This window comes from Xiphias gladius, chromosome 24 (assembly GCF_016859285.1).
Source record: "Xiphias gladius isolate SHS-SW01 ecotype Sanya breed wild chromosome 24, ASM1685928v1, whole genome shotgun sequence".
Taxonomy (NCBI): domain Eukaryota; kingdom Metazoa; phylum Chordata; class Actinopteri; order Istiophoriformes; family Xiphiidae; genus Xiphias; species Xiphias gladius.
In genome coordinates, this window is record NC_053423.1 from 22,405,949 (window position 1) to 22,419,894 (window position 13,946).

General features: G+C 50.6%; 1 protein-coding gene across 1 annotated transcript; it reads left to right on the forward strand.

The window, feature by feature from the left end:
- Positions 1-141: 141 nt before the first annotated feature.
- On the forward strand, positions 142-9,075 carry zbtb22b (zinc finger and BTB domain containing 22b). Its single transcript, XM_040121082.1, is given in 6 exon segments — positions 142-215; positions 2,548-2,790; positions 3,971-4,425; positions 4,427-4,676; positions 5,291-5,569; positions 6,004-9,075. Coding segments are annotated over 5 exon segments (2,340 nt in total). The 5' UTR covers positions 142-215; the 3' UTR covers positions 7,117-9,075.
- The last annotated feature ends 4,871 nt before the right edge of the window (positions 9,076-13,946 follow it).

A 13,946-nucleotide genomic window follows, 5' to 3' on the forward strand; every position in this document is an offset into this window, starting at 1 on the left:
TTTTTTTTTTTTTTTCTGTCGGCCAAAGTCTGGCTGGTCTGTCTGGAACCGCGTTAAAGGCGACGCGTCGCTGTCTGAAGCTGCAGGGATCAGATGGGAAGAACATTTTTCAAAAATGCTCCTCAAACTTCGGGGCCTGGATAAACAGGCAGGACAAGCCGCCTTCAGCTCGGCCGGACGCGGCGCTTCGAGAGGCTGCACCGTCGACTGAAACGGTGAGTTTAACGTCGGCTGCGGCTCGTGTGTTTTGTTTTGGTTTTTTTGGTTTTTTTGAGGGAGGGGGGGTTGTTTTGATTTTTTTTTTTTTTTTCTTTAATAGCCAGCCGTGTGAGCTAGCTAGCAGGCTAGCGTCACATCTGTAACGGCATGATCGAGAGAGTCGGAGGCGGCCGCAGCTGTTTCTCCGTCTGCCGCGAGAAAAAGGGAGAGGACCCGCATCAAGCCCGACGTCTCCGCAACACCGCCGGCTTCATAGCTCCGCTCCCGCAGCCTGTCAGCCGAAACTGTGCCTGTGCTCCAGCTGTTGACCCCCCCCCCAAAACCACTAAAAGACACAGCGACAAGACGCGGCATGACCCGCGGTCGTGCAGCGTCTGCGATGTGGACCTTTTCTCCGTCGATCGTTGAGTTACTTTCCGGTCGGAGGAGGTTCCGGAGAGGCTGCCTTGCGAAGTACAAACCGGCTCTTGTGTTGAGCCGAGCTCTCTTTAACTGTCACCGGTGCAGGGGCAGTCCCACGCGAACCCCGCGCGGTGCATGCGAATGCACGCAACCGGCAGCCGGTGATTTTGCAGCGCGAGGGTTGGACCGTGTCAGCCGGGCGGTCGCGGTCTCCAGCCGCACGGGGGCTGCCTCAAGTCGGACTAACTTTCAGTGGATTCCGCTTAAATCCGGAGTCTTTTTTTTTTTTTTTTTCCTACGAGACAGCCGCCGCCTCTCCGATTGGGCCGCCGCTCCCTGCGCATTCGCCGCCTCCCCCGCTCCTCCACCGCGCACCTGATGGAGGGTGAAGACGGCGACGGCACGGGAACGCACCCCGCTCGATGGCAACGAGTCAGGGGGAGGAATAACCCGGAGGGAGCAGGCAGCGCCGGCGGGTTTTTTTTAATTTATTTAATAAAAAACTTTACGTCTTAACCTGTGAGCGCCACAAAAAAAAAAAAAAATCCACTAGATGGTTCATGTCTGCGAGCAGATAAAGGGACATTTTAAGTGTCTACTAATGGAAAGTGTTCACCACTAATTCTAAATTCTCCTACGAAGACGTATATTTCATTTTATATGGCAACAGCTGTGTTTTACTGTATTTCCAGTTGTTGACACTTCTGGGTTTCCACGGGAGGAGCTGCACTGGTTCACGAGTTCATTAATAAACACTTACATCTGCGTATAACTACATTATAGTGTGTTACCAACCGTTATATACTGATTATATAGAGAGAGAGAAAACGGGGGGGCACATAAACCAAAGTGTTAGAAGTTTTGGCAGTCGGAAGAGTCCCAGTAACCGGGGAACTGGTTCCAGTGCTGCGATCGGAATTGGCGGCTTCGTGTTTGCTCAAAAGCTCGTCGGCCGCACGACAGAACAAGAGGAGCCCCGACAGCGTGTAACGTCACCACTGGACACGGAATTTCATGGGTCAGTGGGAGGTGGATTTTGTGCCTCGGCGGTCAGCGGCTGGGGGGGGGTCGTGCGGTCCGGCGCAAGGGGCCCGAGGCGTGTCGGGTTCCGCTTTGCGCTCATTGCGGAGCCGTCGGACTGTTTCTGGGCGTCGTTTGTACCGAGGGGTGTTTGTAATACCCCCCCCCCCCCCAATTTACACCAGAGGGTAGAGTGAACACACCACCCCACCTGGGGCCCCCGAAAGGAACAGAAAGTTGAGCCAAAACTGCAGCTGCAACAATTGGGTTGGTTTTTTTTTTGTTATTGATTTACAGAAAATTAATCAGCAGCTATTTTGATGGTTGATTGATTGATTTGCTTTGAGTCGTGTGAGGATTTGCTGCCCTTTTTTTTCGTTCAATCCCGAATGAAATTAATTGTCTCTAAAACATTTTATGACTACAACTGAACATTGTACCTTTCAGTGAAGGTACAGTTTATTGCAGGGATTCAGTATTAGATTGCATTGGTTTCAGCAAAGTCTAGTTGATAAAACTGGCCCTTGGGTATATAGATTACCATGTTTGGGGATTTTAAAATACTCTGAACTCACAATTTGGCCTAAATTATCTCTACAAGGCACTTGAATAAAGTAAAAAAAAAAAAAAAATGAAGTACACTTTTATTTCAGAATGATTTCCAGACTTCTTGAGAATGGCAGTCATGTCATTTAAAGCAGGTGATTTCTCCAAAGCTAAACAGGTGTGGTGATGTATTATATTTTGATATCAGAACAAGGAGCTCAGGTCACCGTGTTGCATTTTTGTGTTTCACATCCCCACATCAGACTCAGCTGTGGCCCGGAGCCCCCCCCCCCCCTGCCGAAATCCAACTCAGTTTATCTGACAAAACTGGGAGTCATGATCAGTTTCTCTACCACCCAGATGCAGTCCCTGCCCATGGAAGTGGGCAGCAGCAGCGGCGGCGGCGGCGGCCCAGCTCCCAGCGACACATCTGGCTCGATGGTGCAGGTGTGCTTCCCCAGCGCCCAGGCCTCGGTGCTAGACAGCCTGAACCGGCAGAGAGAGGACGGCAGGCTCTGTGACCTCTCCATCCATGTCCAGGGACAAGTGTTTAAAGCCCACCGCTGCGTCCTGGCCGCGTCCTCGCCCTACTTCCATGACCAGGTGGGGGTGGTGTGCTACCATGTAACTGCCGGGAAACAGACAGAGACCGGACGTTTTTTTCTAATCGGCGTGAACACACCAAAGCCGCATGGAGCCATATTCGTCCATTTCTTATCCGGACCTCGTAGAAAAATGTGCCACAAAATCAGATTCCGAGGCATCGCAACCACAGCGTGCACGCAGCTTTTATTTGAGAAGTTAGATCGGATTTTGCTGCGGCTCCGACAGCTCGGTAGTTCCAGACTCAGCAAACAGGACATTGAGACACAATAATGAAAATCACTGTAGATTCAAAGGGAGAGAGTTAACTCGACCACACTTCGGGGATGAGACACATTTTAGTCAGCACTCAGGGTAAATTGTGAAACAAATGCGTCATAAACAGCAGGAAGAGCGAAGCTTCAAAACCATATTTAATACATTTCTGACATCCTGTCAGTTTATATTACCAGGAGCCATAAGTCACATCTTTATTAAAATGTATCTAATATTTAAAAATAGATTTTTATAATTTAAAAAGAATTGGATGGAAAAAATCTTTAATATCTGGGTTTGATCATGCGATCCATTTTTTTTTGCTCACGTGGGAGGACTCTGCTGTGTAATCAGAGGCTCCTTTGCTTTTTTTGAATCCCCAGTTTTTCCCATAACTTTTTCCACCTCCGCGAGACCTACTCAACTCCCCGTAAATCACAGTCCGCGGCGTTTTACCGTAGGCCGACGGTCCCAGAGACCGTGCTGCCAGGGAGAGGCGCGACAGGAGAGACGCGAACAGTCACCCAGATGAATCAGATGAGCATAAATTTAGAAGTGAGCGGCGTGACAGCAGCGGTGTGACAGCAGCCTCACGTGGACACTTGAGCTACGTGTCTGTGTGTCCTGGTTTTTTCGCGCGCTTCCTTTTCCTGTTCCAAGAGTCTTGCTCATCTGCCAAAGGGCAGTTTTACTGACACATGCTGGGAGGCTGTGTCCGGCCCCAGTTGTCCGTCCGAGGGGTCTGGCAGACGGACATTTAACGAGCGTTTGGACTGTGACCAGTAGGTGAATTTGTTCCACCACGATAAGTGTATGTGTCAAACATAAGACAGATGGGAGTAGGGGTGGGAGATGCAGGACAAATCTCCACAAACCGATAAATGTATTGTTGTGACGTACTGTCTCATTCCCCATCCGTCCCCAGGTACTACTGAAGAACATGTCTACAGTCTCCATCCCAGCAGTGATGGACCCGCTGGCGTTTGAGAGCGTGCTGAGCTGCGCCTACACCGGCCGGCTGCGGATGCTCCGCGAGGACATCGTCAACTACCTCACGGTGGGAAGCGTCCTGCAGATGTGGCACATCGTGGACAAGTGCACCGAGCTGCTGAAGGAGGGCCGAGCTGCGAGCGGCGGCGGGAACAGCGGAGGAGGAGGCGCGCAGGACCGGGCCGGCGCGGGCGGAGGTGCGGGGTCAGCGAACCCCGGGTGCAGCAGCAGCAGCAGCAGCAGCAGCAACGGCGACGGCGGCGCAGTGTGGGGTGGTGGTCAAGCTCAGGTCGCCCAGGTCCAGCGCAGCAGCAGCCTCCCAACCCAGCAGCCCAGCCGCAGCAGCAGCAGCAGCAGCAGCAGCAGCAGCAGCAGCAGCAGCCCCAGGCAGAAGCGGGCGCAGCACTGCAGCCGCTGCCGCGGGCGGAGGCGAACAGCTACAGCACTGCACCAGGAGGAGGAGGGAGGAGGCCTTTCTGATTGAGGAAGAGGAGGAGGAAGTGGAGGAGGAAGAGGAGGAGGTGCTGTACCACCAAAGGAAGCGAGGAAGAGGAGGAGGCAGCGGCAGGAGGAAGAAAATGAGCTCGGCGGCAGAGCAGGAAGTCGGGGTCAGCGACAGCTTTGGTGTCTCCTCCTATCAGGTGAGTGTGCAGACGATAGCGCGCCTTTAAATTCATCTAAAAACCTTCTCTTCGGAAATGATTTGTCCATAATTGAAGTACGGTACTTTATCATTGTTGAATCGACGTAATGTCACAGTCGAGGGAAGAACGAGTTTTCCTTCGGTTCCACAGTCATGAAGCAACTGGTAGAGAGAAAAACTCCCAGTTTTATGTTGGCAATTTAAAAATCCTGCAGATCTTATAGAAAAGGATCTGTTACGTATTATTTAGTCGTCGGTGACTCGTGGTTTTCAGTATTTTGGTGTTAATACGACATTTCCCAAATATTACAAAAGCGGGGATGGAAATAAATGATGTAAAAATAATTCTAGCAAGTGCATTGATGTTGCAAAATTATTTTAGGACAGCACAGTCTCCGTTTTAACACGAGGAAGATCCTGTATCCCAAACATCCGACATGTAGTATTGGTATTTAGATCTATTTCCTCATCATTTGATTAGGTCTTTTTCAGGTTTTCCTGGTTCCATGGTTTTCAGGCTGCTTGTCTTTGTTCCTCAAAAGTTTTCACTGACAAACAAGACCAGATATCTTTTAATAAGTGTATCATGACGTGAAACATCTCGATTGAAAGGACGGGGAGGACTCAGCGTTGCCACCGCAGAAGCGTCCCACCTACAGCCAGCCTAGCATCATGCCTCGCAAGCAGTGGGTGGTGGTGAAAACCGAACGCACGGAGGACGACGACCTCATCGTGGTGTCCGGGGAGGAGGGAGGAGAGGACGAGGAGGACGAGGATGAGAGGGAGGTGGAGCTGGCCAGAGAGAGGGAGAGAAGCGACTTCAACATCTCAAACGTTAGGAGCCTCTCGGCCGAGCTGGGGGGCCGGGCTGAGAACGACATGGACTCACAGGTGAGCTGTCCCGTAAAAAGACCCTGCTTTATGCGATTATAGCGTCCTCGTAAGATCTTCTGCCGGCAGACGTCTCCGAGGAGAAAAATAAGTCGAGCCTGGTGAAAACGAGCGCAGTGTCTTTTTTAATACTGCCACAAGAGAGCGCCAAAGTTGCAAAATTTTCAAATTGTACGCAGCAAGGCTCAAACTTAGGCAGCGTCTTTCGTCGGGTGAGGCAGAACCACAGGCATCTGAACCTGGGCGATGTGCAAAGGGAAATATATTTTATTTAAACGTAGGAGCTCTTCTAGTTGCACGCATGCATATTAGACATCTGCGGCACTGGCTATTGCAGGATAGGGGGTAAAATCCCATTTGCTGACGCTGCAGATCCCAGCAAATTGTCTCTTGTTTGCATTCGTCTTAAGGTTCCTCTCCCTGTCTGTCTCCAGATGGACTACTGCCAGTCTTCAGAAGACTACCTCAAGTTTGAAGGCAGTTTAATGGACCAGACGTTAGCTCAGCACCTTCACGACAGCGCTGCGGGTCAGAGCCAGGGCGCTAACCGCGCCGTGTCAGCTCTGCTGGGCCAGGTTCAGTCTGCAGCCACGGCCCGGGCCCAGCTCTTCCCCCTGGACATGCAGGGGAACCAGATCCTCCTCTACAGCCAGGCCTCCGGACTCTCTCTGGACGCTGCTGCCCCTCCCCTGGGGATGGCAGGTGGTATGATCGGAGCGGCCTCTTACAAAGGTCCCGGTCTGGAGCACGGTGCGGTCCACCTGTCGATGCAGGGCGGCCTGGGAGTCGACGGCATGGACGGCGGGGCCATCGGAGGCGGAAGCGGCGGCGGCAGCGGCGGTAGCACCGGTGGCACCGGGGCTTCAGGCAAAGTGTTCATGTGCCACTGCGGCAAGACGTTCACCCACAAGAGCATGAGGGACCGGCACATTAACATGCACCTGGATCTGAGGCCTTTCCACTGCCCCGTCTGTGCCAAGAAGTTCAAGATGAAGCATCACCTCACAGAGCACATGAAGACGCACACGGGCCTCAAGCCGTACGACTGCCTCGGCTGTGGCAAGAAGTTCATGTGGCGCGACAGCTTCATGAGGCACCGTTCGCACTGCGAGAGGCGCAGCGGGCTGGGGGAGAGCGCTGGGGGTGGGGGCAGCGGCGAGGGAGGCAGAAGGGGGGGAGGCGGAGGTGAGGACGCCACGGATCTGATTTCCTCCCCTCACCTCCTCCTCTCTGCGGGTGAGGGAGGTCAGGGTAATGTTCCGGGAGGAGGCGGGAGAGGAGGAGTGTCCGTCTCCTCTGTTCTGTCACCGCAGCACGGCGGCGTCCCCGCCACGGGGAGTAGCGGCGGCAACAGCAGCGTGAGCAACAGCAGCGGCGGCGTTGCTCTGAGCAACAACGTGGCCGCCGCAGGGGCGCTTCATGGGGTCGTTTCTCAGAGTCCAGGTCAGGGTCAGGGATCTGGGATCTTTGGCGGTCTAGGGTTGGGTCGGAGTGTGTGTGAGGAAGACGTGTGTGAAGTCGGTGCCAACGACAGCAGCGTGACTTAAACCAAAATTGTGTGTCGTGTCCAACGGGCGCCTCCGGGTGGGGCTCCTGGTTCCTGCCGCTGTTTTGGAGAAATGTCGTAAACACGGTTTTCCTCTGAAACCATTTTTACTGCCAACACTCAGCGTTTCAAGCGGGGGAGCGCGGACTTTGTCAAGAGCGGGCAAAACAGTCGAGGCTCCCGTTGGACACGCAACCCAAAGAACCCGCAGGTGTTTACACAAAAACTTGGACTTGGCGGTGGGAAGTTTCACAAATACACTCGTGGTTATCTGCAGCTCTTGCACCGCAAAGACTGTAGGAGACTTGCCTCCGAAAAGTGGCCTCATAAAATAATGGACCTTTTGTCTCAGTGAGTAAGCTATCGATTTAAATATCTAAGATGTTATTAAAGTTTATTTTTTTTGGTTTTGTGGAAGAATGCGTGTGCGTTTCGAGAGGAAACCAAAAATGAGAAGACAGTGCTTCACTAACTGTTCCCTTCTGTGGCAACATTATAGTATCAGTAGAGTAGAAAAGTGGCTGTTCTAAATTGCTGTGATTTTCTGCAGTATTGTATCGTGATTTATTGCTGTAATCAGATAAAAAACACAAAACTGCAAGAGAGTGTAGAAATGAAGGGAAAGGTGACATTTACATGGTGAAACCTAGGTTTCTTTTGAAAAGAGGCACAAGGATTTTAACAGACTTCGTAGCGTGCGCTACGTTTCATTTTCCTCTATGTGTTGAATTGCTTGTCTTTAGAGTTCCAGTATTTTCCACTGGTGTCTTTTTTTGTTCTTGCAACCCTTTTAAAAGCATCGGTGAGTCACGCGGGTCCCGACCTCCCAGGAGCTCGTAAATGTCGAGGGAAATCTTGTCTCTTCGCCGGTGACGGGAGCTAGGCGAGCGTTTCCCCTCTCTGTTCGTGTTTATCAGCGGTGGTTTTGGTTTTCGGTCCCACAACCTGTCCTTGCTTTGGACCTGGATGTGAGTGTGGTAGTGGTCCAGGCGGTTCTTTTGTGAAGAAGGCGCTGGTTCGACGCTTAAGTCCAGACTGACCCAGATTGAGGCAGGTCCGCAGTGCTTCTGATTTCACTTTTTGGAACTATCTGAAGAAAACTTTTATCCCACAAAAACTGACTTCTCAAACATCCTGAATATCGTGTTTCCTAAATACAATTGATTAAATTCATAAAAAATAAAAGTGATCAAACCGACCGAGTTGACGGACGGAAAGTTGTTGACAATTTTGAGGCTCAAATTATCAAGTGAAATGACTAAACCCCAAGTAATGGTAGCCATGTTTTACCGCTGCTGAATAAATATTTGGGCAGCGCTAGTGCCAGTTTACTCGTGGGAGGTCAGGGCTCGAAGTTCGTCTTTGTTTACTCCCCATAAAAACAAAAATGAACTTCCTCTCAAGATGCCTAATCGAAACACAGCTAAGTTTGTTTACTTTGAACCTGGTAGAAATGTAAACTCCTGCTTTCTCTTCTCCAGCTCTCCGCTTCCCACACACACCATGTCCTGGCTTTCGGACCCCGCTGAGGTTAAAGTACGCTATTGGTCCTGTGCTGTGGCTACACTGGGGCTGCTGTAGTCGTGATACAATATCGGCGCTCTGTGGCGCATCGAGGGACGGGGCCAATGCGTATACATCTTAGCATTAAAACACAGAATAGGTCTTCTTTTGCGTTTGCCGTCGAAATTATTTCGAAACGAATTATTTGTTCTTCCTGCCGATCGTTCTAGCGGAAATGCGGAACGTGCAGCGCCGACATGATTCGAAAAACCAACACCTTTTGAAAAAGCTACCGTGTGGATAAGCATACTTGTACCATGGAAAATACCCATTTCTGATTGGCTGGCAGGGGTTCATGAAAACCTCGTATTGGGACGCCTTAACCGTAGTTTAGGTCAACAGTTGACTCGTCATTAGATATTAGTGCACAGGTCGTATATTAAACTGCAGGTAACCATAGCAAAAATATTGATGCTGAAAAAAAAAAAACAGCTTAAAGCCTTGGTTTTTTTGTTTCTTTTATTTTGTGGCCACAGTACAAGCATGAAAATACATTCCTATTTTTTAACCCAGAAAGTTACAGCCTCATTAGAAGAGAGGAACCACTTTGTTCACTACGCAATTCAACAAAACACGGTGCCATTCAAGGAAACGTGGTCTTAGACGAGAGAAACGTGTCGTTCGTTATCTGCGATAAAAGAAGTCGAGCAGCTTTTCTTCCTACTGATCAGTGTTGGCGCCCCCTTGTGGTCGCGGGTGGTACTGTTACCCAGGGACTCTAACAATGACGCGAACCTGCAGCGCGGTGATAGTAACGTGCGTTGTTGTTTCAGTCCCGCGCCTGACTTACTTTAAGCGAAACTGTGCAGAAAACCAGGCGCCGCAGCGCGCGCCGGCGCGGCTGCAGCACAGGACAGTCAGCGGCGGAATGACTGTCACGCGCGGACGTCTGACGTCTGCGGTCACGCGGGGCAAAGCTGCGGAGGGTCTGAATGTTTCGCCTTCTGTGAAGGCCGGGCGGGGACGTTTTTGACCCGCAGGTTCGGAGCCTTGGCCTCCAGCGCCGCCCCCCCCGGCGACTCCGCTCCGGGGGTTGTCTGCGGGCGATTTTGGTTCCACGCGCGCTCCCGCAGGGAAGCCGCAGGGAAAACACTGGATGTGCGTCGGAGCAGAAAATGCGCGAGAAGGACGTGTCTTAATGTTGAGCTGTGGACTCAAACGCGTTCGAGACGTGCCCGCACTGAGGCTTCGAGACACGCGCGCAGATGACTTTCGCTGGGGGCGAACGTACCTGTAGGTTTGCACTCACCGGCAACGAGAACGCACGAGGAGAGACGGAGGGGGTCTCGTGTTCAGAGGAGCCTCGGTCAGAGACGCGCGACTTCTCGGTCTCCGCTCGTGCGTTCCACCCATTTCCGATGAGCAGGAGACGACAGAACGGTCCCTCCTCTCACAGCCGGTAACCGAGGAACGTGAAACCGGTCGGTCAGGTTCAACCCGCCGGCGCATGCAGACGTGCGCGGGGAGGCCTTAAACCGGGATTATCAGTAGAAGCGCGGCGGTTGGCGTCTGACAGAAAACGCACGAGCGGTGCCTCCGTTCTCCGAGGTAGAATTTGATTTGTCCTTTGCCCTTTTTTTTAAGCGTTACACACCTGCACACTGCAAGGACGACCGATTTACGACAATTCACACAACTCGAAAATGTACTTCTGAAACCTCAACAGCACCTTTTCTTTTAAGAGTCCATTAAAATGCAAAGTGCGAATATAAAAACTAGAAAAAAGGCTCCGCCACCGAATCCGTGAATTTGTTACAGCTCCCCCCACATTTGTTGTTGGGTATGAGCTAAAGGTTTGGTGTACAGCCCCCTGATGCCAAATCGGGAAGAATATCTTATCTTATAATACTTGATTTATGACCCAAAAAAGAGTAAATCAAAAACCAAAGAGAGCTCACATTTGTAATTTGCGTAAGGGCCCCGTGGGGGGGGGGGTCGAGGGGGGCCTGAGCCGGCTCCTAGCTCACGACGCCTCGGCCTGACTCGGCTCCGCTCGGCCTCAGCCCAACCGCTGCACCGTTTCGGTCCAACGGCAGACGATCGAAAACCTCCCGAACTACGGCCGAATGGCGTCCGTAGCGCGGCGTCCCGCGGCGGCGAGTGGCGGACGAGCGCGACGCTCCTTGATTGAGAGAAACATATGGACGGAAGAGAACTAGACTGAGGTCTTTTTATTTTTTATTTTATTTTTGTACATTACGCGACTTCTTCTGACTGACCAGTTGATTGTTGAAGAGAAGAAACGACAGTTGTCAGTAGACATTTTTATGTAAATCCCGAGTGGTACCAGTAACGTAAGAAGCTACAGTAGGTCAATATTCACCTCTGCCCTGTAAAAAAAAAAAGAATGGATTAATAAATTATTTGGTGCAAATAACCTGAATATGTCTGTTCAAGTCTCGAAGAAACTTTAGCAAACCCCGGGCTGTGTTTTCCTCTTGAGGGGACAGACGCATTCTCACCTGTCGAGTCGTGCGGAGGCCTGCACCTGCCGCGCCGGTCCTCTCCACGCGCGGCCGCGCGACTGACCTGCGACGGGCGAACGGATGAGCGTGTCGCGGTCGGTGCTCGGCCCAACCACCGCTGCGTCGCATGGAGAAAGTTAAACGGCAGCACAAGCTCCAAAGCTTCACCAGGCAGAGGTTCGGGTTTTGGGTTTTCTTTGTTTCTCCTCCCCAGGTGGGATTCGTGACACCCGGGCCCCTCTGACTTGGGGTCTCCGGCATGTTTTCATTTCACTGCATGTTAGGGTCACTGGCCGAGCCACGATTACTGCTGTCAGTTACACCTGCTCCTTTGCCTCGAGGATGAAATGAAACGACGAAAGGTTCCTCGTTTCCTTACAAAACAGCAAAATGACAAAGTTGGTGCTGCCGCATTAAGGCCAAGGTCCTGATGCTGAATCACCTTTGTAGCGTGTAAATTTTGTCCTGCCGAAGGTGGAGGAAACTCTCCCTGGGACCCTTGTGAGTCACACAGGAAACTCAACGCGGCGTTAGGCTTTCAGATGAACAACTAATGGGAACGTTTTTCGACAACCGTGCCGAAACAAGACTAAGCCATTGCTGATCCGAGCTCAGCAGATCCGTCCGCTTGACGCCGTGGACAGGAGAATGCTCTGGGGCTAAAAACAGAGTCGGTCGCCCCCCCATGACCGAAGGCGCGGACTGATAGTGGATACACTCAGATACGCAATCACCCGGATGAGGAATCTTTTGATCTTCTTGTGGCTCGGTCACATCGTGGCCGGCGCCCGATCCGCTAAACAAAGCCAGTTACCCATAGCTTCAACGGGAAAGGAGCCCCGCAGGTGTGTGACGTTTGAAGGCATCAGCCAGCCGAGGAGACAAGCTGTTCTAAAATCACATTTCCGGAATAACTCAAATAATAAGAATGATAATAACCAAAAAATTCATCTAGTGTTGAATATATTAGGTTGAGAACAGGTTAACGTCCGAATCAGCAACACAGAGGCCGGATATAACAAAATGCATCATTTATTTTATCAAAAAAGGAAAAGAGAAGAAAATTCACAGTGAATGATGGATCACTCCTCTGCATACATGAAGGCCAACAGATCGTAGCTACGACAACCACATTCCAGGTCTACATTCTAACTAGGAAAAGGGCATTTACCCCCAAAATATCGCTCCACCGGTGTGGTAAAACTTAATAAAAGTGGGACTCGGGGGGGGGGGGGGCAGAAAACAAAAATGTGGATTGTCATGAGGACAAAAGGTTGAAAGTTTTCACTTCACCAAAAGACCCAAGCTTCCGTCACCGTACTTAGCGCTCCGTCACAGAGGGACCAGCCAGACAACTCGGCCCGAACGGAGAACACAATGCATACTGGTCCCAAAAACATCATTCATCGACACTGTCCAACACTGCAGGTAACAACAACCACCACTAGGAAAACAGAAAACTGGACCCTAAATATGGCGGAAATTCCAACTTCAACGGTTTAAATTTATCTGAAAACCCTGTGTGTCATCAGGAGGGCACAAGAGTGTAAAAGCTGCACTGACAAAACTGAAGAATAATGATTCTTTGTATGAAAGTGAATCATAGTGTGTGTGAGAGAGAAGCTGGACTTCATTCTCACGTCATTTGTGAAAATTCATTGCTGAGGACACTTTTACTCATTGGACTGTTCAGGATCTTGGACGTCTTTTACCTCAGCAGATCTGGTTCGACCTTTGATTGGATTTAGACAAAATACGTCTGGTGAACCAGCGCGGTTCTCTGGGCCGGGCGGAGGCGCAGGTAGAGTTCTTCTGTCCGAGATGCTTTGAAAGGGGAAACTCAAGTTCCCTTATTTTGCTTTGAGATGAGTCAGAATCGCGAGGAAACGTTTCAAGGATAAGCCTGGCGGCGATCAGTGTTTTCCTTACTGTCAACAAATCCCATGAAAGTCCCCAAACCGACGACGTGTCCGTCCATCCCTCCGCGCTTTCCGACTTCCCTGCCCGTGTCTACGGCTCTTAGCTCCCAGCCCACTGGTTCCTCCTGCAGACGCAAATCTTTAAAAAGGGGTCACCAGTACTTTTTTTTTTTTTTTGAAAGAAAAGAAGAAAAATAATAATCCTCAAACGGCTGGACACTGGTGTTTTTAGCAAAACATCACTCAAAAAGGGGTAAACGATGCATTTGCTGGGGACCAGTTTCAGCGGCGGACTGATCCACATTTGGTGCTCTGGTGCAGCAGGACAGTGTGTGTGTGTGTGGGATTTAGTCAGTGTGTGCGTTCATGGTAATAAAGGAACACGTCAGCCAGTGCAACAGCGCGGCTCACTGACGTGTTTTTAATAGTTTTTGGACAATAATGGACGGATGGATCTATGGCGCTGAGGAATAAGATAAATCCAGCTTTGGATACAGAGTAAAGTCACAATTCATCAATAGTTTTGGTCTTTTTTTTTTTTTTGTCTTTTCCTGGGATTTGCTGACAGTAAGAAAAATATAAACTACTAGCCTTCTCCTAGCTCAACTATTCATTGAGCCTGCAGCAGCCACAGGTCTGAATGAAGAAAGTAGTTTAGTTTATTTTAAACCTAAAAATAGAAATATGTTTGAGCGGGAAACATAAAAGAAGGAAATTTTAAAAATGCCAATATCCTGCGTTATCACTGCCGCAGTCCGCACTTCTCGCTACCATCAGCGCACAAAGCGCCACACAGCCCACTCACTCAAAACACATCATAAATAGCAACAGCAGGTAAAACAGTGTCATCTCAAAACTCCTTTTATACAGACCACCACTTCCCC